The sequence below is a fragment of the Engystomops pustulosus genome, chromosome 2, assembly GCF_040894005.1.
Source record: "Engystomops pustulosus chromosome 2, aEngPut4.maternal, whole genome shotgun sequence".
Lineage (NCBI taxonomy): Eukaryota > Metazoa > Chordata > Amphibia > Anura > Leptodactylidae > Engystomops > Engystomops pustulosus.
In genome coordinates, this window is record NC_092412.1 from 43,531,395 (window position 1) to 43,555,485 (window position 24,091).

The window sequence follows — 24,091 nt, forward strand, 5'->3', positions numbered from 1 at the left end:
GGTGTCATCAGGACACTGATAAAATTAAAAGTTGTGACAGAGCAGGGAACTATAAGTTACTGCTTAAATTGCCATGTTGGCACTTTGCAATAAATAAGTGGGTTCTCGTTGTTGTTTGGGCACTCTGTCTCTAAAAGGTTTGCCATCACTGCTCTAGAGTACATTATCCCTAGATGGTCTGATCAATCCTACCATATACTGCAATACTACTGCATTGCAGTATATGGCATTTTTGTACAGTATACATTACAATGAGCCATGGCTCATTGTAATGAAACTGCAGAAACCAGACAGCCTCGGGTCTGACAAAGACCCGAGTTTGTCATGGCAACTGATCGCCATGCACCGCCATCTTTTAGATGCCGATGGCAGCTTTGTCAGTGGCATCGGAAGGGTCAATACACGCAAACGGTGCAAGCACGGACTGCGGGTATTAGTGGTGGGGGTTTGCTGCAATAGGCAACAAACCCCACCTGTATATGAAGAGGGCTCAGCCAGTGAGCCCTCTTCTTACACCCCAGACACCTCTGCACCATACATGTACGGCGCGGAGCATGAAGGGGTTAAGTAGGTTACCGCCTGTATACATTTAATATAAAAGACATAACAATTCAAAACATTGGACTTATGGCAGACTGTGGGAATGAATATTTTACTTTTAATTATCAGAAGACAGTACCTTTCGCTAAATTCCCTATGCAGGTCATCTATTTCCGAGGTAAGTGGATGTGATGGATCTCTAGCAATTGCTACAAATTTTGACAGAAGCCTCTCCTCATAAGCCCCAAAAAAACTCTTCTGATGAACACAAATAACCTAAGCATTCCCTTCTCTCCTTGATTCACCTGGCACCAAAGATTCCAAAGAATATACTGCACACCGTCGCGTTTACAATCACCAAATTTTGCACAGCCGCTCTCTGTGACTCAGAGAACATCATAAATCCGGTTTTGAGCCGATATACAGTTATACAGGAGCCATTGTCTGCTGCTGCTGTGGCAGTTAGAAGCTGAGCCGTGATTGTTTGCTGTTCTAGTTGCCACAGGTCATTAATATGAGCTCTGATCTGTGATTGGTTACTATAGGCAATGAACAGAAGACGTTGATGTGTGAGGTAAAATGGATAGAGATAGAGGGGAAAAATTATCAGGAATGTCGAGTTAAAACTGTTACAGTTGCCCATGGAAACCAATCAGAGATCAGCTGGAATTTATTAAACAGCTGTGCAAAAATTAAATTTACAAAAATTTTAAAATGACGAGCAGTTCTGCTCTCAGACACTTCTGATAAATCTCCCCTTAAACAAAAGTGACAGTCGGTCAGAGACTGTCACTGAACAATAAGGCCAGAGACAGAGAAGGCCAGAGACAGACAGTCAGTGAGAGATAGATACCTAAAGAATATTTTTTGTCAACCCATTCTATTTTGTTATAGCTAAGAGCAGTCATTTCCTATCCCGGGCAGCACCAGGATCTACAAATAGTTGTCAATAAAAGGAAGATACGTGTGGACCTGCTGCCCCGCCCCCATTACCATGAATTGTTTATGTTATTCTACAAATTTCAAAGACGATGGCCGCATCTCCACAGGTGTCAAATTGTAAGATTAAAGTGGGGACTGGGGATTTATGATAGTTAGATTGGGTTTCTTTTTTTTCAGCTTTTTCTTTGGGGGGGGGCGGGGGTTGGGCACTCTTCTGCAACTTTTTCATGTGCAAGCAGGAGTTTACAGTATATCAGTGATCCTGGTTTGTGCCTTATTTATGGTTGTATTTCGACTGTTCCCGGATGTTGGTGTTTGATGTACTATTGTTAGACTAAAATGTTGCAAGATCACGGCAGACCTTAAAAAGGACCAGTCAGGAGGATTATGGATACTGAACCACCCACGGGTCCTTATGGACCGGTGATTTTGCTCCCTAAATCATCCCTTTACCAAGTCTAACCTATAGAATACTAATAACCTAGAGAAGAGATGGGTCCGATAAGGCACATCGGACCCATCTTTGGTGCTTGCCGCGCCCGCGCAGTAATGCAATGCCGGAGCTCTACACCCTGGCTTCATCGCGCAAGTGTCATACCACAGCAAATGTGCAGTGAACCCATTGTATGACTGCACAGGTGCAAGTACAAAGGTTTTTTATTTTAATAGTGGTCACACAGCACGTTGTTAACGGGCAATTTAGGCAACGAAACCCCCGGTCCATTAAGACCTGTGGGTGGTTTAGTGTTCCAGACCACCCTGACTGGTTCTCTTTAAGACCACATAGACAAAATGTATCTAATTGGCAAACCCACTATGATAAATTGGAGGAGCGGAAAAGCTAAAAAAAAAAAAAATATACTGGCATGCTATTCCTGCCTAAAGATAAATGGCCCTCAAAATCTTCACCATTATTTCCTCCTTTAAAGCAAACACACTGGGGCTCATTTACTAAGTGTCCGAATGCCGCACTTTTGTCGGGTTTCCTGAATATTTCCGTTTTGCGCCAGATTGCCCCGGGAATTTGGCGCACCCGATCGTTTTTTGCGCATCCGCCGGCTTGCACGCGACAGAAATCAGGGGGCATGGCCGTCGGACAACCCGACCGATTCGGACAAACCGCAGAATTTTGTGGCGCAAGATTAAACACTCACATGCACCAGGAAGAAGAAGGTGAACTCCGGCGGAAATATTAGCATCTACCCCCTTACCTATACGTTGGCAGGGGTGTTGCACATTTATGTAATAACATGAAATCACAGCAGCCTCCATGGAGGATGGAGAGGATTGGAAGTCCATGGAGGCTGCTGTGACTTCATGTGGTCAGGTACATACATGGGGTACAGCTTGCTTTTATTAAGAGGCCTAAGTACCTGAGATGATGTCACTCGGGTCACATGACATGAACTGTGAACAGTAAGGAAGCATAAGGCATGGGGAGGAGCCCAGTGAGCAGGACACGCCCCCTCTCATGCCAGGTAATATAAGATAAAAGTTGATTTATGTGGATGTAAGCGAAACAAATTTTAGCTAAAGCAAGGACGACAGTCAGTTAATAAAGCTCTATAGGAACCTGTCACTGGCTGTATGTGTGAAAATGTGGTGACAGGTTCCCTTTAACTTGGCTGTATATTTGAAAATGTGGTGACAGGTTCCTTTTAACTTCAATGTTAAACTATCCGTCTCCTTGACTTTATACCAGTTTACATCTGACTTCAAAGTTGATTTTCTGCATGATGGAATCACGCTGAGCCATGAAAGAAACATGATCTGGAAGGTGTTAAGCTGCTTGACAAAATATTAGTAGTGGTTTATTAGGCGCATTCAATGTATAGTGGCCAAAGCAAGGTACTGAAGCTCAACTGCCATTAAAATTAACACGTTTTTAAGATGGGAGATCAGTATTGAGAAGTGTAAACCCCCTTTAAGTAACACAGACAGACAGTGTCCTGAAAGCTGAAGAATTATAACATTTAACGTTTTAAATGATCTGCTGAGAAAATGTTTGTATGAACAACCATTCTAAATTATCAGCGGATCAAGAAGCAAACACTGTACTGCCTGCTCTATGCAATCTGTATGGTGATGACTGATCACCATACTCTGCACTGTTGTGGACAGTATAGAGAAGGAGCCAGATACCATAACGTTACATTCACAGTGTGAATGGAGAATAACAGTGGCTCTTATTCTGGGAGACTTACACCAGTGGGTGAACAGTGAAGTCCAATGCAATGAGGGCGCTAGATGCAGGGGCGTTACTTGAGGGGGTGCAGAGGTTGCGGTCGCACCTGGGCCCAAGAGGTTTAAGGGGCCCTTATGGTATCACTTTCCCATATGAGAAGACTATTACTATACACCATACATTATAGTCGGGGGCCTGGCACAGTCTTTGCACTGGGGCCCATCAGCTTCTAGTTACGCCACTGGCTAGATTTAGCCAGTACTAGTGCTTGTTTATGGGGACACTGTAGCTCCATTACAGGTGCTATATGTGTGCCCATTTGTAGTTCTCTTATGGTAGGACTGCTACTTGTTCCTGTAATGCCACAACTGATATGAGTAGTGACCATGCCAGCAAAAAGAGAGAGGAAAAAGTGATGTCAAAAAACGAAGACAGTAAATGAGATGATGTCACAGAACATGGATAGCAAAGTCATATAATATAAAATAGTACTGCACACAGTATCACAGTCATGTCACTGTACATGGGTAATAAACATTGAGACGTCATAATGAAACAACACACATAATTAAGTCACAAACATGATGATGTCACAGCACACGGATGAAAAACACAACGGAAAGGTTACCTCGCACAGTGATGTCACAGTACAGGAATAATACACACAGTGATGTCACAGTACAGGAATAATACACACAGGGATGTAACAGCAGGGGGATAGTATGACCAGTGCCCCCAGTATAAGCCGCACACAGTCCAGCAGCCAGTGCCTCCAGTATGACAAGTGCCCCCAGTATGAGCCGCACATAGTCCAGCAGCCAGTGCCTCCAGTATGAGCCACACACAGTCCAGCAGCCAGTCTCCCAGTATGACCAGTGCCCTCAGTAAGAACCACACACAGTCCAGCAGCCACTGCCCCCAGTATGAATAGTGCCCCCAGTAAGAGCCGTACACAGTGCAGCAGCCAGTATGAGCCGCACACAGACCAGCATCCAGTTCTCCCAGTATGAGCCGCACATAGTCCAGCAGCCAGTCTCTCAGTATGACCAGTGCCCCCAGTAAGAACCACACACAGTCCAGCATACAGTTCTCCCAGTAAGAGCTGTACACAGTCCAGCAGCCAGTCTCCCAGTATGACCAGTGCCCCCAGTATGAGCCACACACAGTCCAGCAGCTACTGCCCCCAGTATGAATAGTGCCCTAAGTATGACCAGTGCCCCAGTGAGAGTCGCACACAGTCCAGCAACCAGTCTCCCAGTATGAGCCGCACACAGTCCAGTATCCAGTTCTCCCAGTATGAGCTGCATACAGTCCAGCATCCAGTTCTCCCAGTATGCGCCACACACAGTCCAGCAGCCAGTTCTCTCAGTATGAGCCGCACAGTCCAGCAGCCAGTCTCCCAGTATGACCAGTGCCCCCAGTATAAGCCGCACACAGTCCAGCAGCCAGTCTCCCAGTATGACCAGTGCCCCCAGTAAGAGCCGCACACAGTCCAGCAGCCAGTCTCCCAGTATGACCAGTGCCTCCAGTATGAGCCGCACAGAGTCCAGCAGCCAGTCTCCCAGTATGACCAGTGCCCCCAGTATGGGCCACACACAGTCCAGTAGCCACTGCCCCCAGTATGACCAGTGCCCCCAGTAAGAGCCGCACACAGTCCAGCATCCAGTTCTCCCAGTATGAGCCACTCACAGTCTAGCAGCCATTGCCCCCAGTATGAATAGTGCCCCCAGTAAGAGCCACACACAGTCCAGCAGCCAGTCTCCCAGTATGAGCCGCACACAGTCCAGCATCCAGTTCTCCCAGTATGAGCCGCACACAGTCCAGCAGCCAGTCTCCCAGTATGACCAGTTCCCCCAGTATAAGCCGCACACAGTCCAGCAGCCAGTCTCCCAGTATGACCAGTGCCTTCAGTATGAGCCGCACACAGTCCAGCAGCCAGTCTCCCAGTATGACCAGTGCCTTCAGTATGAGCCGCACACAGTCCAGCAGCCATTCTCCCAGTATGACCAGTGAACCCCGTAAGAGCTGTACACAGTCCAGCAGCCAGTGCTCCCAGTATGACCAGTGAACCCGGTAAGAGCGGTACACAGTCCAGCAGCCAGTCTCCCAGTATGACCAGTGCCCCCAGTATGAGCCGCACACAGTCCAGCAGCCAGTGCTCCCAGTATGACCAGTGAACCCCGTAAGAGCTGTACACAGTCCAGCAGCCAGTCTCCCAGTATGACCAGTGCCCCCAGTATGAGCCACACACAGTCCAGCAGCCACTGCCCCCAGTATGAATAGTGCCCTAAGTATGACTAGTGCCCCAGTAAGAGCCGCACACAGTCCAGCAGCCAGTCTCCCAGTATGAGCCGCACACAGTCCAGTATCCAGTTCTCCCAGTATGCGCCACACACAGTCCAGCAGCCAGTCTCCCAGTATGACTAGTGCCCCCAGTATGAGCCGCACACAGTCCAGCAGCCAGTCTCCCAGTATGACCAGTGCCCCCAGTATGAGCCGCACACAGTCCAGCAGCCAGTCTCCCAGTATGACCAGTGCCCCCAGTATGAGCCGCACACAGTAAAGCATCCATTTCTCCCAGTATGAGCCGCACATAGTCCAGCAGTCAGTCTCCCAGTATGAGCCGCACATAGTCCAGCAGCCAGTCTCCCAGTATGACCAGTTCTCCCAGTATGAGCCGCACATAGTCCAGCAGCCAGTCTCCCAGTATGACCAGTTCTCCCAGCATGAGCTGCAAACAGTCCAGCAGCCAGTCTCCCAGTATGAGCCCCACAGTCCAGCATCCAGTGCTCCCAGTATGAGCCGCACACAGTCCAGCAGCCAGTCTCCCAGTATGACCAGTGCCTCCAGTATGAGCCGCACACAGTCCAGCAGCCAGTCTCCCAATATGACCAGTGCCCCCAGTATAAGCCGCTCACAGTCCAGCAGCCAGTCTCCCAGTATGACCAGTGCCCCCAGTATGAGTCGCACACAGTCCAGCAGCCAGTCTCCCAGTATGACCAGTTCTCCCAGTATGAATAGTGCCCCCAGTATAAGCCGCTCACAATCCAGCAGCCAGTCTCCCAGTAAGAGTCGCACACACGGTGTTAAGCACCGGCGCTACTCTCGCTCACAGTCTGTGACGTCACGCAGGGGCGGGGTGTAGCGTGCTCCGCTTGTGCCGCTAGGTGGCGCCGCTCCCCCGCCTAGTGCCTCAGGCCGCGCTCTTCCCATCGCCGCCGCCGTCGCTTCCATTGGAGCTGCCAGAGACAAATTGGCGCCATTTTGAAGCTCTGGAACCGTAACCACGGTGAGGGTGACACGAACGGTGGAGAGAGCGGAGAGCTGTCGCTGGGGGTCACTGATCGGCGACACCGAGGGCTGCAGGCGCGGGAAGGTGAGAGGCGGCTGCGGCGTGGAGCGGCCTCTGCTGCCCGGGGAGGATCGGGGGCTGATGAGGAGAGCGGCCCCGGTCCTGTGTGTCAGGGCTGGGATTGTCATCGCTGTGCAGTGGGTGCGGGGTGCTGGGGTGTACAGGGGAGCACTGGTGTGTGGTGGGGGCGCACCACCCCCTCCCCGTGTAGTAATGGAGAGTGGTCTCTATACATGTGGGAGGGTGCCCGGTGCCCCTGTATGTACCCCTATAGTGTGGCATGTGGGAGGGTGCCGGAACCTTCTGTATATACCCTATAGGCTGACATGTAGGAGGGTGCCCGGTGCTCCTGTATATACCCCCATAAGTGCCCTTTAGCCTGGCATGTGGAAGGGTGCTCTCCTGTCTGTACACCTATAGCCTGGCATGTGGAAGGGTGCTCTCCTGTATATACACCTATAGCCTGGCATGTGGGAGTTTCCCCTTTGCTGTTATATACATCCTATAGTGACCTATAGCCACACACCAGTGCACAGCTTCCTACACTCTGTAGCACTCTGAGCCCCCCTTTATTTAGGTGGATAGCCCTGCGCCCCCTCCTCATATAGATGGATAGCCCTGTGCCCCCTCCTCATATAGGTGGATATCCCTTTTCCCCAGCAGGATACATGTACAGTGTATACAGCTCCAGATGTGATGAGAACTGATGATTCCCTCTATATATCCGTTCGCTGGTTATTATGTTATGCTGGGGGGGGGGGGGGGGTGATCTGCTTATCCTCTGTGTCTGGGGGTCCGTCAATCACTAGATATTATATGACACTGATGATATGAGAATTATCTTCATCTGTGCACATAATAAAGGAGATCTCTATCTGTCAATTTTGGAACATTAATCCCCATTAGCTACCAATATACAGGCAGTCCCCGGGTTACGTACAAGATAGGGTCTGGAGGTTTGTTCTTAAGTTGAATTTGTATGTAAGTCGAAACTGTATATTTTATGATTGTAGATTCAGACAAAACAAATTTTGGCCCCAGTGACAATTGGAGTTTAAACATTTTTTGCTGTAATGGGACCAAGGATTACCAATAAAGCTTCATTACAGACACCTTACAGCTGATTATTGCAGTCTGGGAATATAGTAAAGCATTCAGAAAGTTTCACCAGAGGTCAGAGGGGTCTGTCTGTAAGTCGGGTGTCCTTAAGTAGGGGACCGCCTGTATGTACTGCTTATATTTTCTATAGATTTTAGCTGCTGTCTGGTCGTCTTTTCAGTGGCTGCTGTCAGGTCGTAGCTTAATTTTCTGTGGTAACTGCTATACCTGTCCATTTTATAGTTGGCTCTCATATGTACCTACCTCTGTTTGCAATAGCCCCTCACCTGTGTGTCCCCAGTCTTATGTACACGGTCATGAGGAGGACTAATGTGATGCTCAGGCTTCTGCAGTACACTGTGTAGTCTCTGTAGCCTTTTAAAGGGAATTAGTTTTAAGGCAACAACTTGGCACTCCGAAAAACTAGCGAACCTTGGTTTATAATAATAATTATTTATATAGAGCCTACAGATTACGCAGCGCTGCACAAAACTTGCCAAATTGGTCCCTGTCCCCAAGGGGCTCACAATCTAATCAACCTACTAACACGTTTTGGAGTGTGGAAGGAACCCAACACAAACACGAAGAGAACATACAAACTCCTTGCAGATGTTGACCTGGGTGGTACTTGAACACAGGACCCCAGCGCTGCAAGGCTGTAGTGCTACCCACTGAGCCACCATGCTGCTATTGATTACAATTGAACAGCAAGCCACAGTTAAAGGGGTTCTCCGGAGGCTGAAAAACATGGCTGCTTTCTTCCAAAAACAGCCCCACACCTGACCATGGTTAGTGCTGGTATTGCAGCTCAGCTCCATAGAAATGAATGGAGCTTAGTTGCAATACCACACACTACCCATGGTCAGGTGTGGTGCTGTTTTTGGAAGTAAGCAGCCATGTTTTTCAGCCTCGGGAGAACCCCTTTAATGCGTGTGATGTTTCTGTCCTGACCAGACCTTCCTCAGACATAGAATTGTGCATTTTACTCCAATGTGCTATGGTTTCCTACGCTGCTAGCCTCGCAGAGGCCTCTTCTATTCTGCTTCTCCCCTCCAGCAGTGCTGTGTCTGAGGAAGGTCTGGTGAAGCCCAAAACGTCACAAATTAAATGTGGTTTGCGGTTTCATTGAAAACAATTAATAACCAATGATCTCAAGTTTTTCAGAGCTCCAAGTTATTACCTTATTATTGAAAAGTATCCTACTTGTGCACGCTGAGGTTCCAGAAGGGCTGACATGTATTTGCTATTGATGTGTCGGATCCCTGGTAATCTGAAATTGATCGCCTATCCTGAGGCTGCAGTCACATGTTCTGGTTGGTTTGCGTTTCTAAACGTAATGGAATTGGAATGGGGTGCGTTGCGGCCCTTTTCGTTTATGTGTTTTCATTTTAAATAGCAGCTGGTGGTTTGCATGTAAACAATGCAAAACGTTAGGTGCTTGTTACGGATTGCCTGCGTTTCGAGTCCCGCCTCAATCCAATTGGATTGTGTTTAGAAACGCAATCCAACCGGAACATGTGACTGCATCCTCAGCATCTGTGATTTCTTTGTAAACCTGGCATACCGCTTTAGCCATTCAGCCCATGTTGTGCACCTGCTTAGGGTCCGTGCCCATCAGGTTTCCGTTTTGCATTTTCTGTTTCAAAACAGATGAATAAGAGATCAGATTATTGGAATTATGGGACAATGTTTGGTATTGTCCTTGGAGATTTGCGTAGCCATAACTTGTTTGTGGTGTTATAGTAGCAGCTGCACTGGGAAACTTAGATTTGTATTCCAGGATTGTAACTGCACTGGGTGAGTGTCCTCACACTACTGTTTTTTTTTTTTGTTTTTTTTAACCGGCATTCAAACCACTGCCCAGCCCCTGGTCTTTAAGATCTGTAATTTCTAACATATCTATATAACCAGAAGCCTTCTAGAGCAGAGGGGAGAGGATGTGTTACGTTCAGTAAAGAGACCTCACACACCAGTGCACCACAGTTCTCTAAATACAGCTACAATCCTGGAATATAAATGTATTTTTCACAGTCCTGCTGCTACCACAGACTCATTGCATAGCTACTAAGATGACCAGGACCAATACCTAACACTCTCTTCAGCTTTGTATGTTGATAGACTTTCACACACAGAAGATTTGTTGCAGAAACTTCTACCCTAATCCAATTCAGGACATGGAGCGTGAAGCCTTCTATGTACAGCTACATGCAGAATTTTCTATAACATTTCTTGGTTATACGAATGTCTCTGTCTGTTTTTTAATAGTTCTTACTATGTAACTACATCTGCTGTTGTGGGTTCATACCTAGGCTGGGTTCATACATGAGATGCCTATTAACTTGATGCCACTAATCTGTCAGGGTCCACTTATAGCCTGATCACGCTGCGGTCCGGTGCACAGACCTTCAATCTTTCTGTTTTTCCATATTAATTTCTCTTCCATCCATTAGTGGTGTCATACAGTCCCTTGCCCCATGTCCTTGTGTGAGAAGAAGGTTCCTTATATGTGATGGACATGGATGTGATCAGGAGACTTGCTATTCATGTACCTGAACCCCCATAGGAAGAAGAGGGAAATGCTCTTGCAGGGGGGGGGGGGGGTGGCACTGCTGCTTATCTTCTGGGAATAAAAGGATATTGCCATACGGATAATGCTGGAGACCATGGGGCTACCCTGATAGATAATCTCATGTCTTTGGGCAACATCTGCCATCTCTTGTAGTAGACTATTCTATTCCTTAGGACCAGAAGCGGTCGCCCCTCCTCCGCCACGTGTGATAAATGACACAATCCTACGAGATGGTCGCCCGTAAACAAGCCATGTATCGCGCTGTCCGCTTTTTCAGATGGTGACGTGGTGTTGGTGGGTACAAGCTGTAGGGGGTCCTTTTATCAGCAATGTGTAATCCCTCGTGTAGGGGAATGTAAGGCATTGTCTTGTGAAGGGCTCGTTAGGGTTAATGTATTCCTGCCATTACTGACCTCCGATCTGCGGCTGCCTCATTCATTACCCCGGTAGCTGGATGGGTCCAGAGCTGTCAATACTATCCCTCAGTGCTTTTGTTGCTTTTTCGTTTAAGGGATCATCTAATGACCCTTCAATAATGGTTAGATGACAAAAACGACATGTCTTCAGGCATTTTCATTGACCGTTTCTTCTGCTGTTAAGAAATGCTGATGGAGGAGAGTCGGCCTCATTTACAACGAGCGAATGTCGCTATTGTACGTTACTGAACGATCGCTTGTGTAATTGATCGTCGCATATTGTTGGCAACACATTCCTGGACACAGAGATTCTCTGCTGCTGATTTCTGTGGCTACATGATGTGATCAGCCACCCATGAGTTCTCTGTTATAAAGGCATGAAGACCGATGTTGTCCTTTATGAGGAAACCCCATAATTGCGAAGATTTATACCAACAAATTATGAAATATCCTTACATATTCAGTGAGTGAGTATTTCCAAAGCAGATCCGGAGACCCGTGGATCTCCTTAGGCTACATTCACACGAACGTATGGGGGACGTATATACGGCCGCCGTATATACGGCCGATATACGTCCCCCATACACTCCATGAGCGCACGCCACCCTACGGGAGCGGTACGGTGCAGCACACGTGCGGCACCGTACCGTTCCGTACCCGGGAAAAAGATAGGACATGTCCTATCTTTTCCCGTAATACGGGGCCGTGCGCTATAGGTTGCTATGGAGAGGGGCGGGGGTGAGCTGCGCTCACCTCCTCCTCCTCTCCCCGTACACTGCCGTTGCCCGCTACGGTACGGTACGGTACGGGCAACGGCAGTGTGAATGTAGCCTTAATCATCTGTATGAGTGGTTTAAAGGGAACCTGTCACCACATTTTTCACAAATACAGCTAGTGACGGGTTCCCATAGAGCCCCATTAACTAACTGACACCCTTCTTTTAGCTAAACTTGTTTCCCTCAGATCCCCATATAATCAAATTAATAATTTTACCCGTTAACCAGGGATAACTATAGCGAGTCGAGTGGGGCATGGCCTCCTGAGGCTTAATCCAACAGATTCTCCCATGGCTTCTGGGGATGCAGCAGTAATGTCCTGCGACCAGGGTGACCTCATCCCGGGTCCTTTAGCCTCCTAACATTAGCAAACTGTAACCCATGCATATATCTGATCACATGAAATCTCAGCGTTCCTGCATGGACTTCTTCTCCTCCCCATCCTGTGACTTCATGTGAGCAGATAAATGCATGGGGTGTTTGCCGAAGTGCCTAAGATGATGTAACATAACTGCTACATGGGGAAGAGCTGCTGGATTCAGTCCAAGGAGGCTATCCAAACCCCTCCCCCCGGGCACGCTATAGATGTCCCTGGAAGCCAGGTAAAATTCGAAAGTTGATTATATGGAGATCTGAGGGATTCAATTTTTAGCTAAAGGGATGGCTTCTACCTTCAAAATCAAGCATAATAAACCAGATCTGGGCACAGTTATGCCAATGAGCTAGAAGCTCTCTGGGGGTTACCAGATCCCCTCCGTGCTGAAGCTTCACAGGCTGTTAAACTGGGCAGCAGTATGTCTTTTCTGTATTTGAGATTTCTGCACATAGAAGTGGGGGAGATTTGCCACTGAACAGTGTAACAGCCTGTGAAGCTAGCGTGCAGAGGCGCTCTGGTAACCTTTCGATTCCTTCTTACTCATTAGCATAAAAGTTGATTTTATCATGATGGATTTTGATGGTAGTTTATTTTAAACATGAATAAAATTGCTTTACTTTGTTCAATAGAGGGGAAATGATTGGGTACAAACTATTCTAAAATCCATTTTTAATCAATGGGTGCTTATCCTCTGCAGCACCTTGTGTAGTGTCATCATATTCTACAGCACTGCACTTATCATGCTAGACAAAACAAGATATTGCTGAGTAATGGGGGAAAAATATTATTCCTTTACAGTTTGCATTTTTTTGGCGTGATCTGCTGCTGATGTACAAATATCTTTTATGCCACTTTAAGGAGGTTATAACAAATTCTGAAATCAACTCCTGTGCATTGCAATTGGTCATTACAATCTGTTCGGTGAGGGTCCAACTGCTGGGAGCCCACAGAGAATTGAGCTAATTTGGGTGCTGTGACTGGTGACGCATGTGTCCCTCTGCTCTATTCAGTAGGATGAGTGATTGGCCAGTGCTGCGCTATCCCTGGGTGCTGAAGTTGGGTGACCACTGGGCTTGGCAGTTTCTGACTGCACCCATACTACTGAATGAAGAGGCAGGACTCGTTCTCGACCTGTTGCTCTACACATTTGTGGGAACAAAATCTCTGTTCTCCGGTTTGCTGGGTGGTCTCAGCAGCCAGACCCTCACTGATCAGCTTATTCCCTATACTGTTAAAAAAAGAATAATTTGGTAACTTGGAAAGACTCCTTTAAGGCCAGAGTTGTTGCGCTTTAATCAGCGGCATCTTATGGTGCATTCCAACGTTGCATTAACCAATGCATTTTGAAATGCATCACAAAAGGTGAGAAGGGGAGATTTGCCTAATTCCCTTGCTGTCAACATTACGTTTACAAAATGCATGTGTTAATGCGGTGTTAACGCATATGTTTTGTAAATGCAATGTTGACTGCAAATCTCCCCTTCGTTGCTTTTGTGATTTTGAAAACTCGTGTGAACGCACCGTGTGGGGGGACTCCCTCTGCCGACCACAAAAAAACTGCAAGAAAGAAAACATAAATGGCTAAAAATTGCTTTCTGGTGCAACCAAGCCCCTGCAGCAGTTACCAGCCACCTGGTTAATAAGACGGTGAGCCTGGCTGGAAGAAACAAGAACTTCATGATGTTGCTAAAATAAATTTGAGGCTTAAATATAGCAGACAGCTGTACCTGTCCATTGTACCAGGTGCTGCCGAGTCAGTAAAAATAGGACTGTAAGACTGCGTTCACACATGGCACTTGCAACAGCTGAGAGGAGAACGTTTGGCAAATTACATTACAGTTAACATTTGCAAAAATGTAATGTTAACACATTTGTAAACACAATTTTAACACAACTGAAACAAATGTGTTCATTGCACTTGGTAACATTTGGAAAGTTAAAACAAAATATTCTGAGCACTTTATGTAAAACAAAGGTCTAAGCTCTATTCCTTTATAACCTCCAGAATCCTAACCTGTTAAGTGTCTCTGTCCTTAAAAGGGTTATAGGGGTAGAAGTGCCTGGACTATACAGGATCCACTTCAGAGACATGACTCTTCATAGTCATAGGAGACCAAGGATTGGCTGCCGCCTTACCCATACAGCACATCCAGAAGCAGGGGCAAATTACCCAAAGTACCCTGTAAAGGCATCGAGCACCATCAAAGAATTTGTAGTGATCCCTTCCAGAATTGTGACTCCTGGGCATATACTGTTATCACTACAACCTTCATATACTATCATTAGCCTCTTCTGAATACCATTGTGATCACTGCTAATCCCGGGGCCCACGTTTTCAGTTGGGTCAAACAAACGCTTTCCGTGGGGGGACATTTATCAGGGCTGCTCTGCCAGAAAACTTGCTTAGTATCCCTGAAATATTGGCAATTACTAGCAAACAACCAGCAAATGCAATTACCGTATATACTCGTGTATAAGCCGAGTTTTTCAGCACAAAAAATGTGCTGAAAAACGTCCCCTCGGCTTATATACGAGTCATATACGAGTTAAAAATACTTAAAAAATAATAAACATATATACTCGCCCTCCGGTGGCCCCGATGTCCGCGCAGCTCGTCTTTAGGCTTCCGCGCCCGTCTTCTTTCTTCTGCAGGGCGCCGCCATTGTTCTTCTCCCGGGCGGAGCCTAGTATGACGCCGGCGGAGAGAGAGAGAGCAATGGCGGCGCCCGGCAGAAGAAAGAAGACGGGCGCGGAAGCCTGAAGACGAGCCGCGCGGACATCGGGGGAGCAGCGCTGCACATCGGGGCCACCGGAGGGCGAGTATATACGTTTTATTTATTTTTTTTAATGCTGGGGGCAGGGCTGTATACTGCTGGGGGCAGGGCTGTATACTGCTGGGGGCAGGGCTGTATACTGCTGGGGGCAGGGCTGTATACTGCTGGGGGCAGGGCTGTATACTGCTGGGGGCAGGGCTGTATACTGCTGGGGGCAGGGCTGTATACTGCTGGGGGCAGGGCTGTATACTGCTGGGGGCAGGGCTGTATACTGCTGGGGGCAGGGCTGGGCTGGCTGTATACTATAGGGGGCTGGTTGGCTATATACTGGGGGGGGGGGTCTGTGACCAATCCATTTCCCACCCTAGTCTTATACTCGAGTCAATATGTTTTCCCTGTTTTTGGTGGTAAAATTAGGGGTCTCGGCTTATACTCGAGTATATACGGTATCCCCTATGCCCCCCCCCCCCCCCCCCCTGTACGGTCATGAAGAGGGGCGCAGTCGGCAGGGGAGTGCTGCGCATATTAGAACCTGGCCTGGAAATAAACACTGGCTGCCCGGCCACAAGAGGCAGGAGTCTGTGTTAATACATTACTGCTGCAGAGTGAATGAAACCTTAGCAGGAGACTGGGAAGGATTGTTGAGCCTTGTACCGTGCTGGGGATATAAGTGCGGCTCAGTCCTCAGTTACATTCCTGGTGTGTCACTACTTCTTGGCTGGCGTTCGTGTAGCCTGCAGGGTTTAGTTTCTTAATGAGGGAGGAGTTGTACTCGGTAGTAAATAGTGGCCGGTTACTATGAAGAGCCTGTCTTTCTTTTACACGGTGTAAATGGTTATTGCCGTCCTCTTGTAGTCGACGCTTTCTTAAGGTGGTCAGTGATTTTACATGCGGTTATCTCCTGTTATTACCGTACCTCGTAAATCAGCGGTGACATGACATTTACAGACCTCATGATGCACCTCGTAGCCAGACAGAAGGCAAGGAAATCCTAAGGAACGCTCACAAAAATAAGAGATTGCCTAGGTTTTATTTAGCAGTTTAGCAGTGAACTACAGCAGTGGTCCCCAACCTTTTTTTTGACTAGGAATCCTCTGAGCATAAATTTTCTCTAGGGCTGCCGATGTTTCAGAGCCAAAAAATTTACATTTGGACCTATATAAAATCTTGTGTGCCCCACTTATATTTTCCCATTTACTACAACATTTCCTCCTGCTTATATTTATCCCTCTCCAGCTGCATGTCCCCTCCCTGCCTCTATTGCCCTTTTTAATGCAACATGCCCCCATTATACTGTCCCCTCTGCTGCAGCATACCTCTACCTGCTCCCTTTATCTCCTTAACTGCAACCCCCAGTCTGCCACCACACCCCAAATCTACCTTCCTTCCTTGATGTGGCGGCTGAACACAAAAAAAATTGAATACTCACCTTCCCCGTTCTCCCACAGCAGTCTTCTCTGCCTTCACTTCTCTTCTGCGTTCGTGCCCTGCTCTATTGTTGGCAGATGTGATGTGATGACATCATCACGCCTGCTGGCAATGGAGCAATGCAGTAACATGGGCAAGAAGTAAAGGAAGAGAAGACTGCTGCAGGGGAACTGGGAAGATGAGTATTATTTATTTATTTTTTGAGTTTAACTATGGCCAGGTCCATGTTTTGGACCGCTGAGCTACAGAATCCCATTAAAGTTTTGTCCACTTTGACAAAGCCCCCTTCCCCCCCCAATGTTGGCTCTTTGTGTTTAGAGTTTATAATCATGCCCCATAAGAGTGTGACTGCTGTGATACAGTGAATTTCTACAATTAGTAGCTACAGTTATAGATGCGTTTGACTACTTTCTGTGGCTAAGTCCCCGTTGTATTCCCATTACATTGCTTTCTATTAACTCCTTGCTGTAAGAGCTGATATTAATACACTTGGCAAGGAGAGCAGGGTGAAACTGCCTCCTAGTAATACACCCACATTGCAGAAACTTTAGCGAGCTTCTTGGCATCAGGCTGGCATAGGTGTTTCACCAATGAACTATAGTCTGTACAAATCTGCGGAAAAAAATTGTAGATTTAATTTAACAGTCAGTTAAAATAACAGCCCTGAGTACTGATCTATTAAGAGTTAGACCATGAGAATCCTTAAAACATAATCCCCTAGTGATGCCGACATGCCGACTAGCTGAGCAGCTTCCTGATCCTCTGTTTTGTGCTTGTGCACATCCTCCTGTCTCTTGTCAGTGTGTGCTGACAATGTGCTTAGATTATCAGGCTACAGAGTTTATCTACAATTTCATTTGGCTTATGAACATTCTACTAATATCTGAAATGCAGAAAGAGACCCGAGATACATATAGGACAGTGATGGCGAACCTTTTATAGACAGAGTGCCCAAACTACAACCAAAACATACCTATAAGTGCTGACATGCCAATTTAAGCAATTATTGATTCCTGCTGTATCACAGGTTTCAATTGTATTGGCATCCTGAGGACACCAATACAATAGAAAGAAGATGGAGAAATTTGGATTGTAGCTTCCCTCCAGGGGTCCCCTGAAGAGGAAGATTCAAGAGACCCAGCGCAAGAATTCTAATGATAATCCATCTCTATCCACACCTTCTTGCTCCTCCTGTAGTCCTGGCAGCCAAGGATGTTGCTTTAAAGGAAACCTACCAGTTCAAATGGTAGGGGTAAGCTGTAAATACCGAGCACCAGCTCAGGGTGAGCTGGTGCCGGTGCTTACTTTCGTTATTGAAAGTGTGTTATTAGTGTTATTAAAGGGTACCTACCACCACAAATCTACACCCCAGTAGCCGCATAAAAAAATTTACATATGTGCCGAATAAAAGTTTCCAAAAAAGTGCGAGGACGTGAGGATTAGTCCTTAAAAGGGCTATCCTCACGTCCTATTGATCCACCTACCACCCGATCTACCTTTATAGGTAGATTTGTGGTGGTAGGTTCCCTTTAACCGCTGTATCGCGGTTTAAACACTTTTTAAAGTTTATAGCTGAAGATGCTTCGGCGCTTACTTTAAGAAGTGTTTAAACCGCGATACAGCGGTTAATAACACTAACGAAAGTAAGTATTTACAGCTTACCCCTACCATTTGAACTGGTAGGTTTCCTTTAAAATAGCACTGAGCATGGCACATCCTGAGCTGTCTTGGAAAACTGTTTAAAAAAATAACCCTCGTCCACAAAGCTTTGCATAATGCTGCACCCATCTCTCTCATCTCAGGCTGTCGCCCAACCCGTGTTCTGTGATCTGCCATTGATCTTAGATGAATCTCTTCCTTAATTTGAACCTCTCATTCACATCTCCAACACTTCTCCAGAGCTGTACCAATTCTATGGAATGCTCTGCCCCATACTATCAGACTAATACTCAACCTCCAAAGCTTCAAACATGCTGTTAAAGAGAACCCGTCAGGCAAATTATTGCCCAAAACGAAACATATTTTTATAAACTGCCATTAGAAAGCATTGCCCCTATCCCTTCCCTGTCCCTCTACATGCCTATAAACCTAAGTAATCCGGTTCAAAAGCTGTATTCAAATGACCTGTGAAATGTCCAATGAGTCATTAGCATATTCAAGCTGTCCGGCTTATTCATGAGTGGGAGGTACAGCCACAACCCCAGTGCATGACTGACAGCCTGTATAATGGTGTGAGATATAATGGTGTGAGATACAACAGCTCCAGGCAGCCATGTTATAGCAGAACATGTCAGGTACTTGTGTAGCTGAGGTCTGTGTCCCATACATGTGTATTAGGAGGATGCAGCATGTCAGCAGATGCAGCACACACACTAGCAAAGTATTAGCAGAGTATAGCAGAGTATTACATAATAAAGAAACTATGATTTTATAATGAATAATGTATGAAATAACTAGATAAAGGCTGGGATGGGATCCTTGTGAGCTGCTCCAACAGGTAGTGGTGACAGGACTAGTGACAGAGACCTGATGACAGGTGTCCTTTAAACCCCATCTCTTTAAGAAAGCCAATCACACTCGCTAACTGCCTGACACTTCATCCCTCTTTACTAAGCCATCCTGTGTCCTCCCATCTGTTATCCAGCAACCTCCAGAAACCGAGCTCCAGGCTTCTCTGCAGTCACATTCACTTTGGTCTTTGTATATAAGATGATGGGTTTTTCAGTGCGTTTAAAACCCCATGCGTTTTTGTATGTTTGCCATGTGTTTGGCTGGATTGAACCTGGTTTCCTTTTCTAGAAGTGTAGGCAGTTGTGAAACAGATTAAAACCGACCAAATGCATGGTAAACATACAAAAACACATGCGGGTTCAGTCCGTTTAAAAACAGACCAAGAACGCACTGTGTGACAGAACCCTTAGTCCTCATTCACACGGCCGGGTGGAGAAGGGAGGGGGAGTGAGCGCACCATAGGTACATTGTGTCACGTCCTGAAAACAGATTTGATCAACAGAGAGCGAGCGCCACTATTAAATAATGTGTTGCAAAGTACACATTAGCGAGGCAAACTACACCAAGGTGGATTGCACCAGTTTTCATATGTCTGGGTCATTGTCCAAAAAACGAACAACGGAGGCATCATGACTGCTGTAACCCTATGTTTGTTACCCATGGCCTGCTTCCTTCCTTTTAAATGTTAAAATTATGCTAATGAGCCTCAAGGGCTTCCCAGAGCCCCATTTTCCCACTGTGCTGAAACATCCTGTGTCCCCTGAGATTATAACAGGCGGAGGGAGGGGGTGAGGGTGAGACAGTGTAACAGCCTGTGAATATGCATCATGGAGGTGCTCTTGTAACAGCCCCAGAGCCCTCCTGGCTTGTTGGCATAATTATAAGATTATTACCACAGTGCCTGGGTCTATCAGTAAGTTTTCCTGGTTTATCATGATTGATTTTGATGGTAGATTTCCTTCACGCTCCACATACTTTTTAGGATTTTTTTCTTCTTTTTTTATCTGGACAATCTCTATGTAGAGAAGCGGTGATGTTGCTGGGAATGGCACGCTAGGATACTTCTTTATTGCGTTATAGCTGTAGGCTGCCTCTTCTGTTCTGGAAGACGTTTAATAGGGGAGTGCAGCGATGGGAAATCTAATTCCTCGCTCCTTTTCTCCCGGCAGTGTTGGCAGGGATACCTGAATATTTTATGGCACCTGTGGTGCTGGCAGAAGGTTTAATACCCATCAGCCCAATACTGCAGCTCTTCTGCCTGACCCATTCATAGGTGATGCTCCTCACACGTGTGTCTAGCAGAGGCTTCTGAGAGACCAGATTCAGAGCAATTCCCTGTTTGCTGCTCTGTATTTTCTGAATTGTTACTGCAAATATTTGGTGAGAAATTATTTTGCATAAATCTAGGAAAAGCTTGAAAATAAAAGCGAATGGAATAATATATAACATTTATATTCCCTTATACTTAGTTCTTGCGGGAAGAGCCCTCGCCCCTATTGTTCCATAGGACTGTTTGTACTCTATTTGTATTTGTCCCCTATGAGTTGTAAAGCGCTACGGAATATGATGGTGCTATAAAGATTATTATTGTTACCTTGCTATACATCAGCTATTTATAAAGGATTGGCAATTTGGAAAAAGTCCACTGCCTGCAAATTACCCTCGGGTTAACCAGGAGGTGCGGTACAAATCTTTCCATTATAGCTTATTGTAGTCTCTACACCTGGTTTTGGGTCACAGTAACTGATGGAAAACCCTTATCAAGTGTGATCATGTGTGAATAAGACCAAAGCACAAATGTTCAGCTTCTATTACAAATCAAGTTGAGGCAGAGCACCTATAAGAGGACACACGTTACCTCTACTCTTAAAGGGAGATTGGGCTGCTATTAAAAAATAAAATTAACTTTCCTGTCTTCTCCATGGTCCAGCATGAAGCCTGTGATTTATGTTTGTATACAGAGTTGTCTTCCTGTTGGCTTTCACTGCCCTCAGCGGTGTTCATTAGTCTATTGCTGAGCAGTGGTCATCTCCTAGACCAGTGATGGCGAACCTACCCAAGCTGGTGCCCAAGCTGCAACCAAAATCTACTTGTATGTCGCAAAGTGCCAACATGACAATTTTAAGTAGTAACTTATTGATCTCTGCTGTATCACAGGTTTTAATCTTATTGGTGTCCTGAGTTCACCAATACAATAAAAAGATGGAGAAATTTGGATTGTAGCTTCCTTCCAGGGTCCCCTGAAGAGGAAGAATCAGGGGACCCAGAGCAGGAGCTCAAATGACAATCCATCTCTATCCAACCCTTCCTGCTCCTCCTGTGGTCCTGGCAGCCAAGGAGTTGCTTTAAAATAGCGCTGAGCATAGCACGTCCTGGGCTGTATTGGATCACAGGAGAAAGCCTTGAGTCCTAGCTAGCAAACTCTGAGCCCTTTCTGTGGGCACCCAGGCCTTCACCCCAACACAGAGTGCCACCTCTGGCACCCGTGCCATAGGTTCGCCACCACTGTCATAGACTGTGTAAACTTGGACCTCATTCTTATTATTCCATCTGATTATTATGGCTCTCTAGGTTCTCACAGGCTTGTACAAACCTTGTTTTATAAAAGTTTTTATAAAAGTGACCTAATGTTAAATATACTGTTCGCACTGTTAGGATGAAACCTGTAAGAAAATGGTTTTGTTTCTCTCAATGCTGAGTTTTATGTGGTGTATGTATGTATGTATGTGTGTATATATATATATATATATATATAAGTGAGTCTGTGGTATTCTATCAATACGTACAACATCATTTACCATGTTTCCCCTCCTTCCGCCTCGCCTAGGAGAGCATCACCCTGTGCCACCATGGCTCAATCAAAAACGAAGGGCAACGATGGGAAGATCACATATCCCCCAGGGGTGAAAGAGATCTCCGACAAAATCTCAAAAGAGGAAATGGTTAGACGCCTGAAGGTAAGATCTTGTGTGTTTTTGTATATGAGATTTTATGAATGTTTGTGGAAACATTTGGGTAAAAAGTCCAATATATTTATTATTTTAAGGTAAGGATTCTATTTTGACTTTATTGGCTTTTTGTTACATTTCTTTCTTTTACTGTTGTCTGTGTCTTTTATAGGAGAACTGACTGAATTAGAGGTGAGGGAGAGATTGCAGTCAGTGGCCTCCTCTCTCCTCACCCTTCATTATAGGATAATGGCACAGCAGGCAGTGATGTCACTGTGCACCAAACCTTGCGTCACCTTAAAGGGTTTTTCCCATGAAAGATAATTCTCAAATCTCAACCCCCTAGTGATGTTAGCACAATAAAGATAATTTTTAACCCTTACTTCACAATTTTACTTAGTTTTATTGCTGTTTTGGCTCTCATCACTCAGTGATGGTCAGTGTAAAATTCCAGGGTGTGTCTAAGCAGACACATTATGATCCATCTAGTTCTGTGAGCTGAAAGTCTGGTTGGATTATCTGGGTACAGGTTTTTATACACTTTCATTTACCTTCTGAACATTGTACTGGTTTCTGACACAGAGAAAGAGAGATGAGATGCATATTACACACAATGACAGTCAGATCTCCTACATCCTCTGCTTTTCCACAATGCACTAGATCTGATGTTCCTGCTTCCCTTCCCCCTATAAAGAACTTGTATGTCTGTAGTTTTGCACTCCTCACGCTGCTGCCGGCAGGAACTCATGTGTCAGTGTGAGCAGAGGTCGCGATAACGCCTCTACACGCGTCATAGATGCGTTTAGAGGCTAATTTACTCACTAAAAAAGTCCCCCAATTTTCCTGAGAGCTGCCGCTTCCAAGCGGTGACGGTGCCGGCTGCGATCCTGCAAAATATTCTCTGCAGGATCGCAGCGCTGAGTGGCTGGAAGCAAACAGGGAGGGACTTCCTGCTCACCGTCTGCGTCTCTTCCGCGGGGCGCCGAGAGATAGGCGAGGGGTGGGGGAGGAGCCGGGCGAGGGGTGGGGGAGGAGCCGGGCGAGGGGTGGGGGAGGAGCCGGGCGAGGGGTGGGGGACGTCACCCGCTCTCCGGTACTTCCTATTTAGGCGCTCGTCGCACGTTTGCGCAATACAGTGGTTTAGGAGAATAACGAAAATATGCTCCGGCACCTGGTGCTCGGAATTTGAAGCTTACAAGTTGAATTTCACGTGGTAGGTTTCCTTTAAGCACATAAAACAGGAGCTGTAACTTTTTCCTTGTATTAATAGACGACACTATATATACAAACAATCAATACCAAAGAAAGATATGACCACTGCACAAATACCAAGTCCCTATACTGGAAACGAAACACAATACCAACTATAGTAATCAGGACTATATTCATCCAAAAAAATCACAATGCATGAAACAGCAAAAATACATTAATCAAATTTTATTACTGCCACAAGGTACCAAAAAGGACACTATAATTAAAAACATCACTAAAATGCATAAACAACAGACACACAAAAGCGGTGGTGGTAGGTAGATGTACAGTTTCACCGACAAGGTATAAGTATAAATATAGAGAATACAGTACACATATGTATAAGAGTATACAGGCCCAATGGTCAATTCACCCAAAAAAAACAAGAGGGTATTACAAATACAAAGGCCTACCACTCTACCAAAGTATCTCCAAACACCACCACCGCAGCACCCCGACGTACGTTTCGCCGTCGCTTCCTCAAGGGGGTGTGCTGCAATAGGGCAGGGGGAGAGTATATATGTACAGGGAACCACCCACAAATTATGCACGGGCCAATAGACACATATGAAATGATCATAAACACATTACCTTAATGGGTGGGGACTGGATCGGCGATGTGTGTGAGCCCATTAGTCCGGTCGCCGCGCACGTCCCAGAGCCATCGGGCCCGAGCCACCTGAGAGCGCATGGCGCGCAGCACTAGCGCGTCATCGCTCACCGGAAGCACGGACCGGAAGCCCAGGGCACGCATGCGCGCCGGAGCAACGCGCTTCAGCCGTCCATTTTGGATTTGGGCAAGACAAGAGATGGACCCTCGATAGGTAAGTATATCCTATGGATATTGATTATATCAAATTGTTAACTTCTATATTGAATCGTAATAAATAATAACAAATAGGTGTATGTGACACACATATTCTGC

At 46.2% G+C, this 24,091-nt stretch overlaps 1 protein-coding gene across 2 annotated transcripts in view; it reads left to right on the plus strand.

The window, feature by feature from the left end:
- The first annotated feature begins 6,807 nt into the window (after positions 1 to 6,807).
- Positions 6,808 to 24,091, plus strand: part of PDS5B (PDS5 cohesin associated factor B) — a 57,914-nt gene continuing 40,630 nt past the window's right edge. The window contains exons 1-2 of one of the 2 annotated variants that reach the window (XM_072134399.1): positions 6,808 to 6,956; positions 21,795 to 21,924. In XM_072134399.1, coding sequence (XP_071990500.1) covers positions 21,817 to 21,924 — 108 coding nt within the window. In that variant the 5' untranslated portion in view covers positions 6,808 to 6,956; positions 21,795 to 21,816. Of the gene's footprint in view, positions 7,044 to 21,794; positions 21,925 to 24,091 lie in introns of both variants that reach the window. The other variant, XM_072134398.1, reaches the window with a different exon arrangement.